The 22988-nt window shown below is 36.4% G+C and overlaps 2 protein-coding genes and 1 pseudogene across 2 annotated transcripts; all 3 read right to left on the bottom strand.

Annotated features, from left to right (window-relative positions):
• Positions 1-819: 819 nt before the first annotated feature.
• On the bottom strand, positions 820-3026 carry LOC149563400 (aluminum-activated malate transporter 14-like; annotated as a pseudogene).
• Positions 3027-13962: 10936 nt separating this feature from the next.
• LOC149563399 (aluminum-activated malate transporter 14-like) lies at positions 13963-14961 on the bottom strand. Its single transcript, XM_089828160.1, has 2 exons — positions 14815-14961; positions 13963-14442 (listed from the first exon to the last, which is right to left on the bottom strand). The coding sequence occupies exons 1-2, from the start codon at positions 14959-14961 to the stop codon at positions 13963-13965; spliced, it is 627 nt and encodes a 208-aa protein (XP_089684286.1).
• A 76-nt stretch (positions 14962-15037) lies between these two features.
• On the bottom strand, positions 15038-17236 carry LOC149563398 (aluminum-activated malate transporter 12-like). The gene is made up of 5 exons (XM_089828159.1): positions 17061-17236; positions 15814-15938; positions 15508-15645; positions 15127-15427; positions 15038-15041 (listed from the first exon to the last, which is right to left on the bottom strand). Exons 1-5 carry the CDS (start codon positions 17234-17236, stop codon positions 15038-15040), a joined length of 744 nt encoding a protein of 247 aa, XP_089684285.1.
• Between the last annotated feature and the right edge of the window lie 5752 nt (positions 17237-22988).

Raw genomic sequence — 22988 nt, 5'->3', positions numbered from 1 at the left:
TAATAATAAATATAAAAATAATTAAATTTACTTTTAAATATAGTTAGATATAATCATAAATGAAATCTAGAAGTACATATCATGAAACAATGATGATATAAAGCAGATATTTGAAGGAAGAATGATATTGATATATTTAGAGAAAAGCGTATGAAAGAAGAGAATGATGTTTTATAATCTGAAATATTTTCCATAAATATTGTTGATTACTACAAATATTTTTGGTCATGAATAAACATATATTTGATATTTGGAACATAAGAGGTAGTGGTCTCGAAGACGTAATATCAAGAGTTACAGAGATGTAGATATAGCTAGTGGAAACAAATAAAGAATAATCATGATATAAAAGTATGTGATGAGATTATAATTATAATAATAAATAAGAATAGAAGGTATTATAGATCGATATTAGTAAATTAGAAAGAAGTGAAAATTTAAAATGTTATTTGACATCTGCTCAAACAAGATTGGAAGTAGGTGTAACAACTAGTCTTTGAAAAGTTTACAAAAATTTACCAATGTCATAATAGTGTATATTGTTTTTAAATTGATTATTTGGTATAATTATAGTATTATTCGATTAGACATGCATAGTGAAGTTAAGATATGTGCTCCTCTCAGAAAGATTGGGATTAGGAGTAGCTCATGGTGTCAGCAAGATGATATGAAAATTGTGAGAGACAAAAATGAGACTAGCGTAAATCATTAATGCATAAAATTTAATAATGCAACCATAGAATTTGACTTTGTTTCTGGCAAGCTTAATTTTTCCCTAAAAATTGATTCCTGTATTAGAGGGTGAATTGAAGGGAAAAATCAGTCGACATTGTTGATATGTATACATCTTTCTGGCGTTCTTGCAAGACTGGGTCTCTGGATATAACTACGGGGAGAAGCAGAACTAGTTATGATTAAAGCCTCCTGATCCAACGTCGAAGGATTGTGAGGCTTGAATTTTGCCATTGCCGTGAGCTCTTCCACCACGTGTACCACGTGCTCAAGCCTCGCTACGATCTCCACCACCAACCACGCAAACGTAGCCAATGGAAGTGCTTCTCCAAATTCAACGCCGTGACTCAGCATTAACCTCTTCTTGTCACTACTTTCTCCATGCCATGATCTTCTTCTCGTCGCCCACCTTACCTCCTCCTCTCTATTTTCATTCTCAAGTACGATTTTCTGACTCGGCGTTCTTCTTGTTGAATGCAGTAAGAGCTTTGGTTGAGAATTCAAGGAAACTTGAAGATCCTCCAGTGCATGTTGAACTTCTTCCAATATTGGCTCGAAGTCGTATATTCTCATTTGTTCAATGCAGCTTGACAGCTCCGCCAGTAAATTGGCTACTTTGTGGGCGACGTTGGTGCATGGCTTCTTCAATGGTGAACGAAGGGAATGAGGGGCCTGAAACGTATGCGAAACAAAAATTCATCAGCTATAGTGCATGCATTGAAGATAATTTGTAAATTTAAGGTAATGATACCAAATGAGGAAATGCATACGAATATACCTCGATTTCAGATCGAAGGCATCCGTGCAAGGCCGCAATAGGATAAGCCAGATAATGAAGCTTCACTCCAATTTTCACATACTGCTACCATGGATGCCGACATCGAAATAGACCGTGCCTTGGCTCCCACCTAGCAAATGCTTCATGCAATTAACATGTACAATCACTGCTTTCAGACGATCGATTTAACATTCTTTAATGTCAAAAGTTGTCATGGCTACCACTTAATTAGTTTCTTCTAATAACTATATATTTTTACGGTTTACCAAAGAATCGTCGGTAGCCTTTGAGTCCAGCACAGACTTGTATCCTCTGTGTATAATATCTTCTGACTCATCTTCCACCTTCTCATCAGTACGGTATCCGCCGAAATATTCATCCACGCATCCTAACATCAAATATATCATGCCCATTACATTAGTCGGATATTTTAATAAGTTAATCTACCGAACTAATAACAAGCCGCACCAATCAAAGCATACTAGTAGCCCATTGCGAAAAACATAAATTTTACGCTGAAGAAAATGTTACGTTTTCATCACAATCAAAACAAGGATTTCTAACCTCAATTGTTTTCGTTCGATTTTCTTACCCTGCAGAGATTTCCCCAAGCCTTGTAACTTCCTGATAGTGGAATTGTGAAGATCCTCGCCAGCCCAGGCCAGGAAGATGAGCAGACTTACAACCAAACACACTCCACATCCGATGAGTATGGTGGCGCAGCGTTCGTATGCCATGCGTGATATATTCTCCACTCGATATCCAGAGACCGTTATCATGCTGAATGTGAGCAGGAATATAAGCACTGCATAGTCAAATTTATTCTTGAGGGAACGAAAGAAACGGGCATACTTGGTAGCCGCTCCTGCAAAATGAGTGTAGTGGAGTACTAATTGAGATTTGGTGAATGCAACAAGGTGATTCCAAGAGAGCACAAAAACTCACCCACGATGAAGAGGGAAGATCCCACTACAAACGCCTTTCCTCGCACTACCTTATCTGACATGTGGCAAACGAGGAAGGCAAGAAATGCAGCCACCATGGTTCCAATTCCTCTGTTGAGGCCTTTCTTCATGGTAGCCCCTGCTCAAGCAGCAACAACAGCCATTCTAAATGTTAGTCGATTAGGGTGAAAAAGATGGTTGCGTGGGAAACAATCGAACAAGGGGTAAATTAAATTAAACTAACTCATACCCGCAGAGAATTCGAGAACGACAACGACAGTCATGACTGCCCAAATTGCATGGTTACCAAATCCCACCCTACGAAACAGTCGATCCCACAGAAATAACAACGAAACCAATGACAATGCCAACCCAACTTTTATAGCATGCGTAATCCTTCTGGGATCCTCTCTTCCAACATCCATTATGTTTCTACACCACCCCGTCAAAAACCTGCTTATATTTAACCAAATTTTTCTTAGAAATCCCTCGTTTCGAGACTCATTGTAGCTAATTTCTTCATTAGACGTACTGATGTTAGTTCTGCATTCGCCGCTGCCAAGAGACGCCATGGTACACAAAATTGATTCAATCAAATTTCATATACAAGAGCTTAAATTTTAAGTAGAGGAGATCCAGCCAACCTGATTTATAATGTAATTTAATCTTGGTCTGAACAGTTACACGAGTGCTCAGAAACTCCGAACACCCTGGCTAAAATCTTGGAGCACCTTGTAAATGAGCTCAATTGTAGTAAGGAAGCAGATCTTATAAATTCTGAGGATCGAGAAAACCATTCATTTCTTCTTGCGATTGCCTTACAAGATGGAAGAGAAAAAACTCGGCTTCTCGAATGAATCGGCCTTTGCATTTCTTGTTTTACTAATGGCAGAGATAATACTTGTCACGGAGAGGGAGAGGGAGATGAATGAGTTACTTTATTTTCATTGTCACGGAGATAATACTTGTGAATTCTGGGTAGGTGATCTTGTATCTCCGGTTCTTTTTTGGTGAATTGTATTCCTAGATTATTAATTATTAATAGATAATAGACTTTATTCTACCATGTTTGCCAAGAATGGCTTATAAAGTGGGATCAAGTAAGGGACTTTAGATTTAATAATTATCAAGTGATAGATTCTTGATTACAAGAATCTTTAAAGAGTAATATCTATTACTTTTAGATTTTATTGGATGATTTTTTTCCTAGGTGTTCAATATCAAATTTCATGATCTGTCATTTGTCTTGTCATATTTCCCATTTCTAATATTGGATGAGATAGTTTGTGCAAAAACCTTACAAAATTAAATCTATAAATAATATACGCAACCAATAGCTAGATCATAGATTTTGATTGTTTTTGTACTACTTCGAGATATAGTATTTGAATTTTTTTATTAATATTTTATAAAAATATAAATACATAATTAAAATAAATTTTTTGTTTAAATCTTAAAAGAATTACTTTAGTCTAAATTAATCTAAATAATAGTTGAATATATTCTTAACAATCCAAGATAATATAGTCCAACTTCATGCGATTAATTTGAAGGCATTATATGATTTATTATGCCTAAGAAGGCAATCATCCCCTTACCATAAAATATTATTATGTGGCTAAAGGAGTTTCATATTTGATGTCACATTTATTATGTATAAAACTAGCAGTCCAAAATGAGCGACTAGCCCAGTGAGAACAACCATAGTGAAGGAAACACTATCACCTGACAGATAGCTGACTGACCCAAATCATAAACAACAAATTAGCTGCCCATTATCATAAAAAATAAGTACCTACAAGAATTTGTCAATCTACTATCAAAACCATTATAGTCTATAGTGTCATACAAGTTACCAATAAGAAAACTAATTAGGCTACCAACATTAAAGTTCATATAAAAAGTTTCCATATTGGCCACACAAGATCAAAGTTTAACCATCATAACAATATTTAAAAATTAACACAAAATGAGGCCAAGTAGACGTTCTTTCTTCTCATTAGGGGGTTGGTTTCCCTTGCTGCACTTTCAACATGTCATTTAATTGGAACCTATAGAGTCTTTAGGTGCTTTCCTCATCTTCCTCCACCTTACCTCCCATCTTCCCTGATTGAAGAAGCTAAAGAATGGTTACTACAAAATGCATAAACTTTACAAAAAAAATCCACCAAAGTGGTGAACCTCATATTCAAATAAACTAGCAGGTTCTTTTGCTTTTTCATCTTGGTCCACAATGTCTTCAATTTAGCTTCAACCTATTTGAAAGGACTTTGATCTAAATTGGTGGGTGGGTTGGGGTCTTGAACAAGGGGGTGCATGGGACAAGTAAAAGGGGTCAAGGGTTGGACAGGGGGTTTCTTAGGGGGAGGGGAAATAAGGGGGTCCTCCTTAGGCCTCTTGAGAGGGGAAGTAGATGTCATGGATGAGTTATCATTTGTGCCTAGGTTATCATCTTTTCTCATGAGATTTTCCATACCCATACTAAGTGTAGCCAAAACATGGGTGTTTATATCTGAGAAGGCTTTTGCAGTATCTTGGAGTATACGATGTTGTTCCTTAATATAGAAGTTCCTCCTAGATTTTTGCTCCTACTTAGCATCATGGGTTCCTTTTCTTCCAATCCCCTTAGACACAAAATCCCAGTCTATCTGTTCCAGGCTATCTTTTATTTCATCTTGCTTTTCTTCCACATGTCCACATTTCTCTGATGTAATACTAGAACTTTCAATTATGTTATTTTAGACATTTTAGGCCGTTGATGTAGGTGAGGTTAGGATGGAATTAATTAACTAGGGATGGGAGACATTCCCATAGAGATGTCTCAAATCTTAATAAGAAAAAAAAGAGTGAAAAATAATGAGAGCCTGAAAGAACTAGATTCTAACTCTAATTCTAAAGTAAGTGAGGAGAAAGAGAAACATGCAAGGAAAAAAAAAAAAAGCTAGAAGGTTCTAGAACATCGATAATGAGGAGGATGAAAATGTTACTAAATCCCCCCTAAAGATGCAAGAAGTTTCTCAGGATAAAGATATATCTCATGTTTTGGCTAGTTTCAGTTTGGACAAGCTAGATCTCACAACTTTTTATATGGGTGGCTAGGTTGGACAACCTGTGAGATCCAGATTGTCCAAACTAAAACTAGTTGAAACATGAGATATACCTTTATAATGACTAAACTTCCTCCATCATCAGTGGGGACTTAGTAGCATTTTCCTTCTCATCATCATTGATGCACTGGAACCTCCTAGTTTTCTATTTTTTCCTCGCATGTTTCCCTTTCTCCTCAATTTCTCTAGACTTGGAGTTAGAGGGTGAAAGTACAAAATTGTGTCACCTTTCAGGCTGACTTATCAGAATGAAAAAATTTGAGTTATTTTAATAGCATTTCTAAAAATCTATAACTTTTCTAACATTCTTCGAATTACAATCAAGATATTATTCAATTTCTAATTATAAAATTAAATCTAGCAAAATGAATTAATGATTGACATTCAATTATATCTGTATAAATTTTTGACACTTTTTTAATTAAGATTAGATGTAAACCCTAATATTAATAATAATAATATTTTTTTAAAAAATAGGTCTATTTTATTTATTAGAGTTTGATCCTTAGTAAGGAGAATACCACACAAAAACTTAACTTTCATACAATACCACTATTAAATTGAACACCACCAAAACTTAACCATCATATATTATTATTATATACTACTATTGAATATGATAGATCTTAACAAGGGGTGCAAGCACCAAAGTTCTTGCCTCTAGTGTGGTGGGTTTTGGGGTAAGTGTTGAGTCAAATTGTACATTAAAAATTTTTAACATTTAGTAATGGTGACATATTCATAAATTGTAAAGTTTCTTAAAGTAATGTATGTGTTCAAGTGTTCATCTAAAGAGTCATAGACCAAGAATATAGAACTATGTTGCATCTGTAGCTTGAAAATAAATATTGAACATAAACAAATGATGTGCACAAGAAATTTAGGAAATATTTCATATTGTTTCTCCTTTGAATGGTTTTCTAGATCTTGCAAATGTTCTATTAAAATAGGTGTTATGTAATTTTAAATTAATAACAGATTATATTCTAAAAATGAATGAGTGGCTCAAATTAGAAACTTGTTTGTTATGTACTTTATATAATGTATAAAATTGATATTATCTATATTATTGTTAACGTATCTTGAAAATGAGTGTACACCTTAGGCATTGTCAATGTGTATTGTTCTTTTGAATGAAGCAATGACAAGTATGTATGTTGCTATTGAAAAAGTAGTTAGTCCCATGAATGTACTATTTCCCAAGTAATATTTTGAAGATGTATGGATAATTCTAATGATCCTATTTTATCAATGACATGATCTACCTTTAAACTTGAAACTATATTTTCCTTGAAGTCTTTAAAGGATTTTCTAAAAGTTCATGTTGTGCATGTCCTACAAAATTTTTAGTTCTTGATATAGTGTTTCTTGCAAGAATTACTTAAAAGTTCATATTTCCCTCTCAACAAAATCATTGGGCACATATCCTACAAGTTCTACAAGATTAAATCTAACATAATATGATCTAATCCATTTACAAGATATATTAGATTAATTTACTTTTTAAATACTATTGGTTAACAATTTTCTCTCCTATTAGATTTTAAAATCCTAACTCTTTGATACCCAATGCTTGGAGAGACAAAAACATGTTTACCAACAAACGGGTTAGTATATGTATTCTATGATTACCCTCTAAATGATTAGGTGTAATTCCCTATGATTTGAAATGATATGCAATGAATTTGTTTTTATGAGATCAGAGGTTTTGACATTATAAGCTCATAACTTGAGAGTGGTAAAAGATAACCAAATTGCTTGTAGGCACGAACAATTTAGGCAAAATAGATTTGAATAACCTATCACTCTCAATCGAATGACTATAGTAGATTATCTTAATATTTCTAACTCTTACTTCTATTCTAAATGTAGATTAACTATCAAAATGTAGAAGAGGAATGAAGAGATATGCATACGAGGGAAAATGGAATTGCTCTCACTACCAGCCTTGAATGAAATGGAATCCAACCAATAACTAATAGATTCATACACATTTATCTTTCATTTCCCAATGAAACTATCTAATGTGAGTTGAAATTAATAAGAGGAGTAACAAGACCATATATAAAAAAAGTAAATGGAATCACCTTCACTATAGTTACCAAAATGAAATAGAATCCATATGTTAACCACAGAGCCACATATGATTTTCTTTCAACTCTTAATGTAGAACTAATCTATGAATGGGCAATAAAGCATGACAAGAAAATAGGTTAAATGAAATTATAGACCAATTCACAATCAACTTTGTCAACCTTTATATCGTCAAATCAGGTTACATTTATAGTTTTTTGTTATCCTTCAGTTTAGTAGAGCAACAGTCACAAAATAGAAAAGGAAATAAAATGTGAAATTATCTAGTCATATGAATATGTGGCATCCTCTCCATCAATGATTCTAAATCCATTGTGTTTATGAAAATAGGAAATGATTATTCGATTTTATGCAATCTCAGAAAAACTTGTAGAAAATTGTTAATTCTTCATAGTCTACTATTTTGTGCCAAACCTGTGTATTTCATATTCCAATGGTCATTGCATTTTTTAACACTAATCATCGATCTTAAATTAACGATCATGATTAAAACATTATAATTTTTCTTTAAAACTTCCTCCATGAGTCCCTCCGTGTACACGTATCTTTCAATCATTTTGTCACTATGATTATTTTCCTTGTAACTTTTTATAGCGACATAATAATGAGCGTTGATCTCTCTTTTGATCTGATGGCAAAAATAAAAGATATTAATTCTCTATTTTCTTTATGATGCGGGTCCACTTTCCAACTAGGTACACCATGGTGAATAGTTGGAACTATTTTATTACTTGGAGGATCTAACAATGACCTAGTTTTTCTTTGTGAAATGTAATGGCCCATAGGACACATGTCTTTCTATCACTTTTTTGTAATGATTAAAGCATGTTCATCTTTTCATAATGATATAGTGACGAGTGTAGATGTTCTTTTGATCTGACAATGAATAAGATGCATCATTGAATAGTCATATTTCCATCATTAAAACTTCATCCATTGATCTGGTCTTTATCGATGATCTAGATTTGATCTTCTAAACCATTTGACTTGCCAACTGGCCAATAGTGTGCATTCTTTCATTCCTTTGAATTTTCTCCACCATTTAGCTTATTATGATTGCATATGAACCGTTCATGTACCAAATCGACGATGCATATTTTCTTATCTTCATATTTTGACTCTAGGAGGGTTCTAAATCTTTTCTTCTGCATGAACTACTTCTTCTGCTCACTGCTCTTTCTTATCTACAATGTCTTTCATGGAAACCATAACATAATGTTGAATTTCTTTGTTGATCATGGTTAGGAACAAATCAATAGAAGGTCTAGACCTTCTTCTCATCGAGATGACACATAAAACCTCTCAAACCCTAATCACCTAGCTTTGAATTGATGCATTGTTCATATGATTCTCTGCATTAGGTTAGCTCATTTGAAGGAATGATGAGAAGATAGATAATCCTATGTGAAATATAGACCTAGATTTGAAACATTGATACTTGATTTGAATCGAAAACCCTGAAGCAAAAAGATATGAACTGAAACTTGGGCAACAACTGACTCTGGATGGGTATTTAAGCATGATAATGGTTGAAAGAAATCCAAAAATCTTTGGTTCTGCACAAAAGATGACAACTTAAAAACAAAACAAACAAAAAAAAAAAACTAAACTAGGAAAACAACAACAAACTACTTAAGAAAGCAAGCAACTAAGCTAAAGCAAATTGCATGTTACCTACCTATCTAACTACTATGCAGGGGTTATCTACTTTCAGTTTTGCATTTGATACAACTTCAAATCCTTCTCATTATAGGAACATAGTAGGGTTTCTCCAGTGGGATATTCCAATTTGAAAGAATTATTCTGATTCACTTAAATGATCTAAAATGGCCCTTTCCACAAAGACTAAAACTTCGAGTGCATACCTCTTGGCTCATGTCTCTTATCCCATAGCAACCCCAAATCACCTTCCATAAATTTTCTAGGCCTTGTTCTTCTATCAAACAGCCTTTTGATTCTTCTCTAGTGTTCAGTGATTTTATCAACCATCTCTTCTCTTTCCTCTTGCAATTTGCTAAGTTACAGGATCATCTTCTCTAATCCATCTTTTAAACCATCCTCTTTAATCATAGTCTTTAGTTTACACGTAGAAAGCTCTAAGGGTAGTGGCAAATTAGCTTCCACTCCATAGACTAACTGAAAAGGTGAAATACCAATAGCCCTTTTAGGTGTGGTCCTATCAACACATAAAGCATCATGAATCTTCTTATGCCCATTTTTTTGATTATTTGAGACCAATTTCTTTAAAATATTAGTCAGATTCTTATTACCAAACTCACCATGCCCATTTCCTTAATAAAAATAGTCAAAGGAATGTCCAACTTGAATACCATTATCATAGCAAAATCCAATAATTTATAAAGAGGAAAAATTAGATGTATTATCCATTATCAATTTTATAGGAACCCTAAACATAATAAATATATGCTCTTTAAGGAATTCACATACTACTTCTGATGAATTCTTCTTCATTGGCTTTACTTCAACCCATTTACTAAAATAATTTGTCGCAATTAGTATGTAAGAGTGTCCTTGACTAGAAGGAGGATTAAGTGGACCTATAAAATATAAACCCCATTCATTGAAAGGAGCTTCAACTACCATTGGCCTAAGAGGTAGAATAGCAAGCTAAGGTTTACAGTAACCATTTTGCGTTTCTCACAAGTAACCACCCACTTATATGCATCTTTATACATGTAAGGCCAATAATAACCTCACCTCAAAATTTTAATTGCAGTAACAGTAGAATAAAATTTTCCTCCACATGCTTCGTTATGAAAAGATGTCAACAATTTTACCTATTGCTCTTTATCCACATATCTCAAAAATGTTCCATCAATTGCTTTTTTGTACAAGACATCATCATGAATCACATACTTCAAGATTTTTTTTTTAGAACCCTTCTTTTCTTAGTAATCAATCCATCAAGGAATTCACCATATATCATAAAATAAGTAATGTTTGGGAACCAAGGATCCTAAAGGCTTACCATTAGAACTTTTGGAGTATCTTTTTCTTTGAATTGTTGATCCTCTACCAAGGCTTTACAAAGTGTATTACTTCCTACAAGTTTTGTTGGCTTAATTTCTATATCATATTCTTGGACTTTTTCTATCCATACTCCTCTATTATTACAACCAATCTCTTGTTCCATCAGAATACTTTTTGTTGTAGGATCTGGCACATATATTATTGAATGAGAATGTAGCACATAAAACCTAAAAAATTTAAGGGTTCTCACCATTGCATATACATTTTTTTCCATCTATGAGTATATCAATTCTTGATTCTTCAATGGTATACTCATGAAAGCAATTTGAGCTTGTATTCTTTCTTTATCCTCTTTCATCAATATAGTTGACATAGTATGTTCTAAGGAATAACAGTAAATAATGGATTCTTTAGTGTAAATAGGATGGACAAGAACATGGGCTTTGGCTATGGAACTCTTGATATCTTCAAAAGTCTTTTCCCAACATCAGTCCATTTTAAAGTTTTATATATGTTCTACTATTTTTTGAAGTAGATAAAATTTAATTTAATTTTAACACAACTTAGTGATTAATTGGAGGAAGTTTATAAGCATGTGTCAGGGAAGTGTAGTGGAATTAAACTCTAACAAGTAAGCCCAAATTTAAGGAAAATACCAAAAATAAAAACTAAGAAAACACATTACACAAAATTTAACTTATGCACAATGTCATTATAGAGAGAAAAAACAAGACATGTTACATAATTGTATACATGAGGTGGATAGTGTTCTCAACTATTTTAATTTTATTAAATATAGTAAACTTAAAAATAATTCTAACTATAATCCTAATGGTAAAATCTAAGTGTTGATCATAATTATAAACACTAACCTTGCCACTAAAATTTACTATTATGTGTCCCTAATTAGAACCATAATGCATACTATGATCTAAATACAAAACCCTAAATTTTAACTCCAATCTCAAACACCCAAACAATAATTGTAGTGAGACTATTAAATAAATTAGGGTTATGATTTTTTATTACGCTTACAATCAAAGGTGAAATTTATGTAAGCATAAGGATTAATATTTTTCATTAAAGTTTACGGTGAGAATTTGTATTATAGTTCAATTGTAGTTAGGTTTATGATTAATATTTTTTTCAAAAAATAATATATTTAACCTTAACCTAAGTCACTATTATCAAACACTAATCCTAGCCCTTATTATTGAATCATAATCCTAAATGTTGAACTTTAACCCAAATTCTATCATAATTCAAACTCTACTCATAGCTATAATACTAACCATGATGTAATATCATATCCTATTTGCATAAATAACTGAATAAATCTTAAATTATAAGCCTTAATTGTAATCCTAGTTCTAAATGCTACACCCTAAATAATAAACTCCAATCCTAATCCCAATTACCACATCATAATCCGAAAAACTAAACCCTAAATCTAAATCCAAACTATAATCCTAAATGATAAACCTTAAATCATTATCCAATCCTTATGTTAAACCCTAATTCTAATTGCTAATCATCAAGTCTAAATATACAACCCTAATTCTAAATCCTAGCTCTAACTATTAAACTTAACCTTAATATAAATCCCAATCTTAACTATGATGCATACCCATACCATAACGCTCAACGTAATAATAACCATAAATGTTAAACCCTCATACAATATGTAAAAGACTAACCTTGAATCCTAAATCTTAAGATAAACCCTAAGCCTAAATTTAAATTAATTAATTAATATAAGATTTAGTATTATAAAAATGAGGTTTAAAGACTTAGAAAATAATTTTGAGAAAAATATTATTTTACATGAAACGTTAATCAATTACAAATGTATTAAAATAAAAATAATATTTTACTCAAAGAGATTATTATAATTAAAAATAATAATTATGTCTTTGATTTTGTTATGAATTTCCTTGTGGAGTAACCTATTCAATTTCTTATAAGTTTCAAAAAATCTATGACATTTTTCAACATTTCAAATCTTCTTCTTCTTTTTTCTTTTGAACCCATGAAATCGTTGGCATACACATTAATAATGACTTACTTCAACATTTGCAAATGTGTGGATGTAAATATTTGTGTGCGCGCTTTATATAGCTATAAAATATGAATCCCTAGGTCCTTGGAAATCTTTCTATTCAAATCATTCATAATATTTAAAACAATTGGTTTCAAAACTTGAATATTTACTATTTATTTAAGGTTTTCCATTGTCTTGTTTGTAGGTGGCAGTAGTTGCATTGCAAACCTTTTGTTTGTTCTAAAAAACTATGCCAAAGCACTCTATACACCAACTTTAATGTAAAAGGAAAGGTTTGAGATTCTTTTACTCTATTTTAAACACAAAATAATAACTAATAATAAATATAAAAATAATTAAATTTTCTTTTTAATATAGTTAGATATAATCCTAAATGAAATCTAGAAGTACATATCATGAAACAATGATGATATAAAGCAGATATTTGAAGGAAGAATGATATTGATAAATTTAGAGAAAAGCGTATGAAAGAAGAGAACGATGTTTTATAATCTAAAATATTTTCGATAAATATTGTTGATTACTACAAATATTTTTGGTCATGAATAAACATATATTTGATATTTGGAACATAAGAGGTAGTGGTCTCGAAGAGGTAATATCAAGAGTTATAGAGATGTAGATATGGCTAGTGGAAACAAATAAAGAATAATCATGATATAAAAGTATGTGATGAGATTATAATTATAATAATAAATAAGAATAGAAGGTATTATAGATTGATATTAGTAAATTAGAAAGAAGTGAAAATTTAAAATGTTATTTGACATCTCCTCAAACAAGATTGGAAGTAGGTGCAACAACTAGTCTTTGAAAAGTTTACAAAAATTTACCAATGTCATAACAGTGTATGTTGTTTTTAAATTGATTATTTGGTATAATTATAATATTATTCGATTAGACATGCATAGTTTAGTTAAGATATGTGCTCCTCTCAGAAAGATTAGGATTAGGAGTAGCTCATGGTGTCAGCAAGATGATATGACAATTGTGAGAGAGACAAAAAGGAGACTAGCGTAAATCATTAATACATAAAATTTAATAATGCAACCATAGAATTTGACTTCGTTTCTGGCAAGCTTAATTTTTTCCTTAGTGTATGATGTTAAAAATTGACTCCTGTATTATAGTGTGAATTGAAGAGAAAAATCAGTCAACATTGTTGATATGTACACATCTTTCTGGCGTTCTTGCAAGACAGGGTCTCTGGATATAACTACGGGGAGAAGCAGAACTAGTTATGATTAAAGCCTCCTAATCCGACGTCGAAGGATTGTGAGGCTTGAATTTTTCTATTGCTGCGAGCTCTTCCACGGCATGTACCACATGCTCAAGCCTCGCTACGATCTCCACCACCAACCATGCAAACGTAGCCAATGGAAGTGCTTCTCCAAATTCAACGCCGTGTCTCAGCATTAACCTCTTCTCGTCACTACTTTCTCCATGCCATGATCTTCTTCTCGTCGCCCACCTTACCTCCTCCTCTCTATTTTCATTCTCAAGTACGATTTTCTGACTCGGTGTTCTTGTTGTTGAATGTGGTAAGAGCTTTGGTTGAGAATTCAAGGAAACTTGAAGATCCTCCAGTGCATGTTGAACTTCTTCCAATATTGGCTCGAAGTCGTATATTCTCATTTGTTCAATGCAGCTTGACAGCTCTGCCAGTAATTGTGCTACTTTGTGGGCGACGTTGGTGCATGGCTTCTTCAATGGTGAACGAAGGGAATGAGGAGCCTGAAACGTATGCAAAACAAAAATTCATCAGCTATAGTGCATGCATTGAAGATAATTTGTAAATTTAAGGTAATGATACCAAATGAGGAAATGCATACGAATATATCACGATTTCAGATCAAAGGCATCCGTGCAAGGCCACAATAGGATAAGCCAGATAACGAAGCTTCACTCCAATTTTCACATTCTGCTACCATGGATGCTGACATCGAAATAGACCGTGCCTTGGCTCCCACCTACCGAATGCTTCCTACAATTAACATGTACAATCATTGCTTTCAGACGATCCATTTAACATTCTTTAATGTTAAAATTTTTCATGGCTACCACTTAATTAGTTTCTTCTAATAACTATATATTTTTACGGTTTACCAAAGAATCGTCGGTAGCCTTTGAGTCCAGCACAGACTTGTATCCTCTGTGTATAATATCTTCTGACTTATCTTCCACCTTCTCACGAGTACGATATCCGCTGAAGTATTCATCCACGCATCCTAACATCAAATATATCATGCCCATTACATTAGTCAAATATTTTAACAAGTTAATCTACCGAACTGATAACAAGCCACACCAATCAAAGCGTACTAGTAGTTCATCTGTAACAGCCCATTGCGAAAAACACAAATTTTACGTTGAAGAAAATGTTACGTTTTCATCACAATCAAAACAAGGATTTCTAACCTCAATTGTTTTCGTTCAATTTTCTTAGCCTGCAAAGATTTCCCCAAGCCTTGTAACTTTCTGACTGTGGAATTGTGAAGATCCTCACCAGCCCAAGCGGGGAAGATGAGCAGACTTACAACCAAACACACTCCACATCCGATGAGTATGGTGGTGAAGCGTTTGTATGTCATGTGTGATATATTCTCCACTCGATATCCAGAGACCGTTATCATGCTGAATGTGAGCAAGAATATAAGCACTACATAGTCAAATTTATTCTTGAGGGAACGAAAGAAACGGGCATACGTGGTAGCCGTTCCTGCAAAATGAGTGTAGTGGAGTACTAATTGAGATTTGGTGAATGCAACAAGGTGATTCCAAGAGAGCACAAAAACTCACCCATGATGAAGAGGGAAGATCCCACTACAAACGCCTTTCCTCGCACTACCTTCTCTGACATGTGGCAAATGAGGAAGGCAAGAAATGCAGCCACCATGGTTCCAATTCCTCTGTTGAGGCCTTTCTTCATGGTAGCTCCTGCTCAAGTAGCAACAACAGCCATTCTAAATGTTAGTCGATTAGGGTGAAAAAGATGGTTGCGTGGGAAACAATCGAACAAGGGGTAAATTAAATTAAACTTACTCATACCCACAGAGAATTAGAGAATGACAATGATAGTCATGACTACCCAAATTGCATGGTTACCAAATCCCACCCTGTGAAATAATCGATCCCACAGAAATAACAGTGAAACCAATGACAATGCCAGCCCAACTTTTATAGCATGTGTAATCCTTTTGGGATCCTCTCTTCCAACATCCATTATGTTTCTACACCACTCCATCAAAACATTGCTTATATTTAACCAAATTTTTCTTAGAAACCCCTCGTTTCAAGACTCATTGTAGCTAATTTCTTCATTAGACGTACTGATGTTAGTTCTGCATTCGCCACTACCAAGAGACGCCATGGTACATGTTGTCACTTAGGTTTGCACCCTTGTCTAAGGCCTACACACGAGGACAACCTAGTGAAACATGGAAACAACCTCCAAGCTGTGGGACTTGAACTGCGAGGTTGAGTCTCCAGAGAAGGCTGGCTTCCTCTTACTGTCAGGGTGCACCTATCTATTCTCAGAAGGGAAAGGGAGAAAGAGAGCATTAAAGCAAATCTACCTGGTGATGCACCAAAATAGATTGTTCAGACTCATTTTCCTGCCCATATATGCACTACGGAACTAGGGTAACATTGAAAGTCATACATTCATTCAGACTTATATCGACCAACAACCACATACAGATCAGGAAACCAACTGAATAACACCAGGAATAGAAGATTTCACTTGTATATTATTCAATAGGCCAAAGATAGATACAGTATGCAGACCACCGATCTCAACAATACATCAATGAGAGGTAAAACGATACACATACACATTGATGTCTAAAAGAGATGATACAGGATGCTTATCTAGCTCAGAGACAAAGGGATTTTTACCCTGCAAGTCTACAAGCGGTAGCAAAGAAAATCAGGGAGAGTCCACCATTACAAAATGTACAAAATCTGCCTTTATAGTTCAAGCGTAACTGAGATCTTTTTGGCTGAAATGACTCTGCAACTACCTGTCATTGAGTACCATGGAAGACAATCATGGAAAAAATCTCCAGAAAATTTGATCTCTTTCGCCAATAATGTCCTGAGAAGATTGAAAACGGCGTCATAACTGTGCTCCGACCTGGTAGATGGATCAACGGGTAGGTGGAGTGTCATTCTGTGTTTTACATTTACTCTGGTAGGTTGAGGTTGATCATGGAGATCAGATCGCACGACAAATCGATTGTCCTCGCCTCCTGGTTCATGAATCCGTAGAGGTCAAAAGGTCAACCGGGCTTCCTATGCATCAACTAGCCCTCGAGGTCCTCCCATGGTCGACCACCCTTCATTGGACTAACTGCGCCACCCTGAATACTATCATGATGGTGACGGGTACACTAACTACCAACCGCCATCCTAGACTGCACCGACAGGATGAGTGTCGACAAGGCGTTGTGTCGCCAACATAACCCTCACACATCTTTGCCATAGCACGATGGTGCCTACCGTCGATTGGCCTCGATCCAACGATCATGGAGACTCGTCATTCTGCAACCTCTTCCGTTGTAAATCACTAGGCCTGCGGCACATGTGGCACTTCCCCATTGGTCCGACGATCACTTAGTCCTTACTGCGCCAGCTATATGAAACATGGTTCCACCAGGACACGTGGTGCACGGGCGCTATGTTGCCGACGTTAGCTCCCGAGAAGTTCTTGATAGCGAGACAGTGCCAGTCGTAGATCCCTGCAAATTCAACGATCGTGAAGACTCGCCATTCGTGCTGAGAGTACTGGGCCCGCTGTACGCTGTGCGCCAACTCATACACATGGCACTTCCCTGTTTGGTTTGATGAAACATCAGGTGGCAACCCAAGACCTAATCTGCAGAGTGACCACGTGTCAGCTAGGCGCCATGTCGCTATGCAGAAATCGAGACCAAATTCCCATAGCGCCATAGCGCCCACTGACAGCGTGCCTTGAGATTTACACATGTCTCCATTTGATTCGCTATCTTGACGTTGGGCTGACAAATTGCATTGCAGAGTACTGACGGGACCCATCTGCCTGATCCTTCCTCGCCACGGTGAACTTTCTGTTTGGGCGCTATGTTGCCATCGGAAAATGCATTGGTTTTCCGTTGGCGCCATGGCACCTTGCCATTTTTTGAAACCTCCGGGCTGTGAAACTCGTTTGCCCGTCGCCATGAAGCTTCTAACCTGCCGTACTCTGTGATGTGCGACCGAACTCTGAATGAAACCTGGCAATCCTTGGTGAGACCTAGCCCATGTCGATCCACGCGGCGGATGGTCGCTATGTCGCTATGATAAAATCTGCACATCTTTGCCATAGCGAGATGGTGCCATCCGTTGATGCGACCAAATTCGACGATCATGAGGACTCATCGTACCTCATGCTTCTACCCTCCATGTCGATACACCTGGCATCGCTTGAGACATAGCCCCACCTGACACGTGTCACAAGAACTCTGACCTGGCACATGTGGTTTCTCTTGATTCATCACCGCAACACCTGATTCCGTCGGTCGTCAAAATTCGCCGCCATGACTATTTTCGTCGGGCGCTATATCGCTATGGAGATTTTTCGGCCGATTTGTGATAGCGACATAGCGCCAAGGCATCAAAGAACTTTTCTTACCCGCCGAACGCTGGACCCACCCCTACAATGTGTCGATAGGGCGTCATTGCACTATCATAAATATCGTGCATTTCCTTTATAGCGCGATGGCGCCAACCGTCGGTACCGCTTAGATCTGACGGCCAAAAACTCATGGGTCGTAGCATTAAATACTAATTTGAGACTAACCGTTGCATGAGCCACGCATTCAAATTTAAATCCTTGGTGGTAAAACCAGAGGTAACACTTCTGGTGACTCCCAGGGGGCATGAGCCTGCTCAATGCATGACTAGTGCCTGAGAATGATCCATTGGGCCATGGAGTCAGAAAAGAGGGCTTGGAAGGTACGAAACCGAGAGTTGCAAGAAACCCTAACCCTAAATGAGGAAATCAAATCATTAAAAAAACTTTGAACTCTGGCTCTATCCCTGTGACTTGGAAACAAAAAATAGGACCTCCTCAGCAACCTGAGACTTGTCAAAACTTCGAGAACTGGCGACTCAAGAAGTGAGCCATGTGCATGCGCACTTATTGTAAAACAGGAACAATAGGAAGCAACTAAACTAGCTATGTACATGGATTCACAACTTTCAGAAACAGGGCTTCAAATGGATCCCATTGACTGGAATGGGCAGAATTTCACCATTTGGCCTGCTTAGCTAGAACGCATTGGCCTATTTGCAACTAGAGATCAGATAAGGGCCACTCCATAGTGGATCAAATTTGGAGTGCCTTCCTGGTTTTGCTCTGTCTGAGTCTCACTTGAGAACTGAATCTCCTTCTCTGAAGATTCTTGCCCTTGCCTTCTTATCAAAACTCTTCTTCATCTGTTGCTGGTGTATCTCCAGGGTTTGCATAACTTTGTTTCTCTTTTCTTCCAGTTCAATCAACTCTGCCATTCTCACTAACATGGGACTATTTTCAACCAATTCTAGCTGATGAGCCAACTCCAAGGATGGGAATTCCAATGAGATTGGAAGTCTGGCCTCCCTACCATATACCAGCACAAAAGGTGAATTCCCAATAGATCTCTTGGGTGTTATCCTATCAGTCCACAGAGTAGTCCTTAATTTTTTATGCCAAACCCTCTGATTGTCTTCTATCATTCTCCTTATGATTCTGATCAGATTCTTATTGGAGGATTCAACCAAACCATTACCCTGCGGGTAGTAATTTAATGATGTGCTCAAATAGATATTGTGACTCATTGCCCATTCACAAATCTAGGTTCCAACAAAAGATTTGGCATTATCTAAGATGATAGTAGAAGGAGCTCCGAACCTAGATACAATTCCATCAAGGAATTCAACAACTGATGGCTCTGTAGCATCCTTCAAGGCAATTGCCTCTGTCCACCTAGTTAAATAATCGGTAGCAACCAAGATCCATTTATGACCTGTGCTAGATGGAGGATTAATGGGGCCTATAAAATCCAACCCCCACTGGGCGAAGGGCTGATCCACCTGAATAGGATGAAGAGGAAGAGCTGCAAGTCTCTGTTTGCCTAAGAAAAAGGCACATTTCTCACATTTTCTCACATACCTATAACAATCATGGAACAGAGATGGCCAATAATATCCAGCCCTCATGATCTTCATGGCGGTTGTTCTTGCAGAGAAGTGGCCACCATTAGGGCCATCATGAAGTTCTTTAATCATCCTCTCGACCTGATCCTCTTTAATACATCTCAACAGGGTCCCATTAAAATCCCTCCTGAATAGGATATCATCAATCACAACATAGGGAATGGATTGCAGTCTATATTGTCTTCTTTTAGCTCTATAAAATCCCTGAGGGTATCCATTCCCTGATAAAAAGTTCCTCATGTCATCCATCCAGCTCCTTGGGGCATTAACATTTCTTTCCTCCTGCTGCTCTGCAATTACCATAGCAGTCCCTTCATCTGAATCCTGACTTGATAACATTTCCTTGTATAATCCTCTCCCTCTTACCAACTTGGTAATTTGAATATCAACATCATATTCCATTACCCTAGTGATCCATCGAGCTCTCTTTTCACTGATATCCTTGCTTAACAGGAAGTCTTTTACACTCGCATGGGGTACCAACAAATGGATCCTATTATGGGATAAGAGGTGTCTAAATTTCTTCAAGGCTCTAATGACTACAAGGGCTTGCTTCTCAACAAAGCTATACTTATCTTCATATTCCTTGAGTCCTTCACTAAAGAAGGCTATGGGCTGCTCCTCATTCTTGTCATTTGTCTGAGTCAAGATAGCAGAAACACTTGACTCACCACCTAAAGTGTAGAGGATGAAATCTTTCTCAAAATTTGCGTTCATGAGAGTGGGGGCCGAGGCTATGGCTACCTTAATTTCTTCAAAACTCTCCTTCCCCTCCTTGGTCCATGAGAAGACCATATCTTTCTTAAGCATGGATGTGAGGGGTTTCACCATGATGGCAAGATTAGGAATAAACCTTCTTACAAAATTTATTCTACCAAGGAAACTTTGCAGCCCTTTCTGGATCAATGGTCAACCCATCCTTAGATACAATGTGTCCCAATAATTTTCCTTGGCTTGTAGCAAAGACACACTTGGCTGGGTTGAGGGAAACCCCAAACTCTCTACATCTTAGAAATACTTGTCTCAAATGATCAAGATGATCTTTTACATTCTTGGAATATACAGTTATATCATCAAGGTATACTAAGACAAGCTTGTCGATTAATCTTTTGAAAGCCACCTCCATTGCCTTTTGGAATGTGGCACCGGCATTTTTTAGTCCAAATGGCATCTTGCAATAAGCATAGGTGCCCCATTTAGTAGTAAATATTGTCTTATATCTGTTAGATTCTTTAACCAACACTTGGTTATAACCAGAAAATCCATCAAGAAAAGAGAACCTCCTTGACCCACTGACCTTGGACAGAATTTGCTCCGTAGAAGGGAGAGGATGGCGATCCTTAAGGGAAGCCTGATTAAGATCCCTAAAGTCCACACACAATCTGATTTCTCCATTCTTCTTCCTTACAGGGACAAGGTTAGCCACCCATGATGAGTGTTTGATAGGAAAAATTATGTTAGCTTCAATCAACTTGGATAGTTCCTTCCTCATTAAGGGTTCAATCTTGGGATTCACTGGCCTCTATTTTTGCCTTACTGGTTTGACCCTGTCAACTAAATCTATGGTATGCTAAAACAAACTAGGGTCAAACCCCTTTAAGTCATCATATGACCAAGCAAACACATCATTAAATTCTTGACATAGATGAATGAAATTTTCTTGCTCAGCCTCAGAACATACCTTCCCCATGTTAAGAGATTTTCCATCGGCAATAGTAACTGGAGCATGATCATCCTTTTCTGTAGCTAGATTTATTCCTTTGCCTCTTGTCTGATCATCAGGATTAAAGACACTCTCCAAGGTAATGAGACCCTTGGGCAACTTGTTGGAACTGAGGTGAATGATCTGATCACCATACTGATCTTGTAGTCTTGACTGATTTCTTTCTGAAAATTCTGCTTCATTCTGCAAGAAACTCACAATCTGCTCATCAGACTCAAACACCTGCCAATGAGTATTATTATCAGGAATAGCAAGCTTACTACCACCCTTATTTTTTGCTTCCTCTCTTCCTCGAGATTCCCTGGCACATCATAAGATGCACCAACTGCTGCAAGTCTATCAGCATATTTGTTTTCTTTCCTAGGAATGCTTTGGATATTAAATGCTTGGAAACCCTCAAGCAAATCCCAGACTCTGTGTTTGTAGGACTTGAGCAGGCCATTTTTGGTGATATCCTGATTTCTCACTTGGTTCACTACCAACTCACTGTCTCCATATACTTTCAAGGCTTGAATTCCCCTCTTTTGGGCAAGTAGGAGACCTTGGATCAAGGATTCATACTCAGCCACATTATTGGTACAACTGAATTGGAGCCTAAAAGAGAAGTAGTATCTTATTTGTGCAGGAGAGATCAACATAACACCGGCCCCTACTCCATTTCTATTCCTTGAGCCATCAAAGTACATATTCCATATTCCACTCATGTCATCATTAGCTCCAACAAGATCGGGAACTTGAGCCTCCTTCTCTATTATGCAATATGTACTAAGGCCTATCTCAAGAGTTTTCGACATAGGCTCAAACTGACATGTATTTGCCCACTCATCTAAGAAGAAATCAGGAATCTCTACTATGGAGGTGGTACGTTCATTCACTATGTCATTTTCATCCATCTCCAAAATAGGGCAATTCATATTAATGAAGTTGGGGGTGTAGGGTTCAGTGTGATGAAGGGCTTGAGGTTCTGCTCTAATTGAAGCATTGGCCCCATATCTGGTCTTAAATGACATATAAGACCAATCAGCAGATATGAATCCACCTATTTGGGCAGTGAAGTCTCTTGAAAGACAGATGGCAAAATAGGGCTTGACTTCAGCAACAGATATGTCTTGAATCACAGTACAACCAGGGCATGCATGTAGGGCCATTTCCACACTCCTAAGGATGCCTACGATTTTGATAGTACTCCCATCTAGTTGTAACACATCCCTAATAATGGGCTCATATTTCATTCCTAAAGCATCAGCAACACACCTAGGCATTACTGAGTTGCTAGCCCCTGAATCTATCATGCAATTATGGACTAACTTGCCCCCTATAATCAGAGAAACATAGAATGGAG

This window comes from Cupressus sempervirens, chromosome 4, assembly GCF_028749045.1.
Source record: "Cupressus sempervirens isolate cs-2001-9-10 chromosome 4, ASM2874904v1, whole genome shotgun sequence".
Taxonomy (NCBI): Eukaryota; Viridiplantae; Streptophyta; class Pinopsida; order Cupressales; family Cupressaceae; genus Cupressus; species Cupressus sempervirens.
The sequence above is the reverse complement of the archived record's forward strand: the minus strand, read 5'-3'. Positions and strand labels throughout refer to the sequence as shown.

What these genes read in the sequence shown, in the direction of transcription:
- LOC149563399 (XM_089828160.1), bottom strand. Translation starts at nt 14,961, where the DNA reads ATGGGCATGATATATTTGATGTTAGGATGCGTGGATGAATACTTCAGC. An exon ending in AGGCTACCGACGATTCTTTG is followed by an intron (nt 14,443 to 14,814) that starts GTAAACCGTAAA and finishes CATACGTTTCAG; the next exon opens with GCTCCTCATTCCCTTCGTTC.
- LOC149563398 (XM_089828159.1), bottom strand. Translation starts at nt 17,236, where the DNA reads ATGATCGTTGGATCGAGGCCAATCGACGGTAGGCACCATCGTGCTATG. An exon ending in ATTTCACAGGGTGGGATTTG is followed by an intron (nt 15,646 to 15,813) that starts GTAACCATGCAA and finishes CTACTTGAGCAG; the next exon opens with GAGCTACCATGAAGAAAGGC. An exon ending in ATCTTCCCTCTTCATCATGG is followed by an intron (nt 15,428 to 15,507) that starts GTGAGTTTTTGT and finishes CTCATTTTGCAG; the next exon opens with GAACGGCTACCACGTATGCC.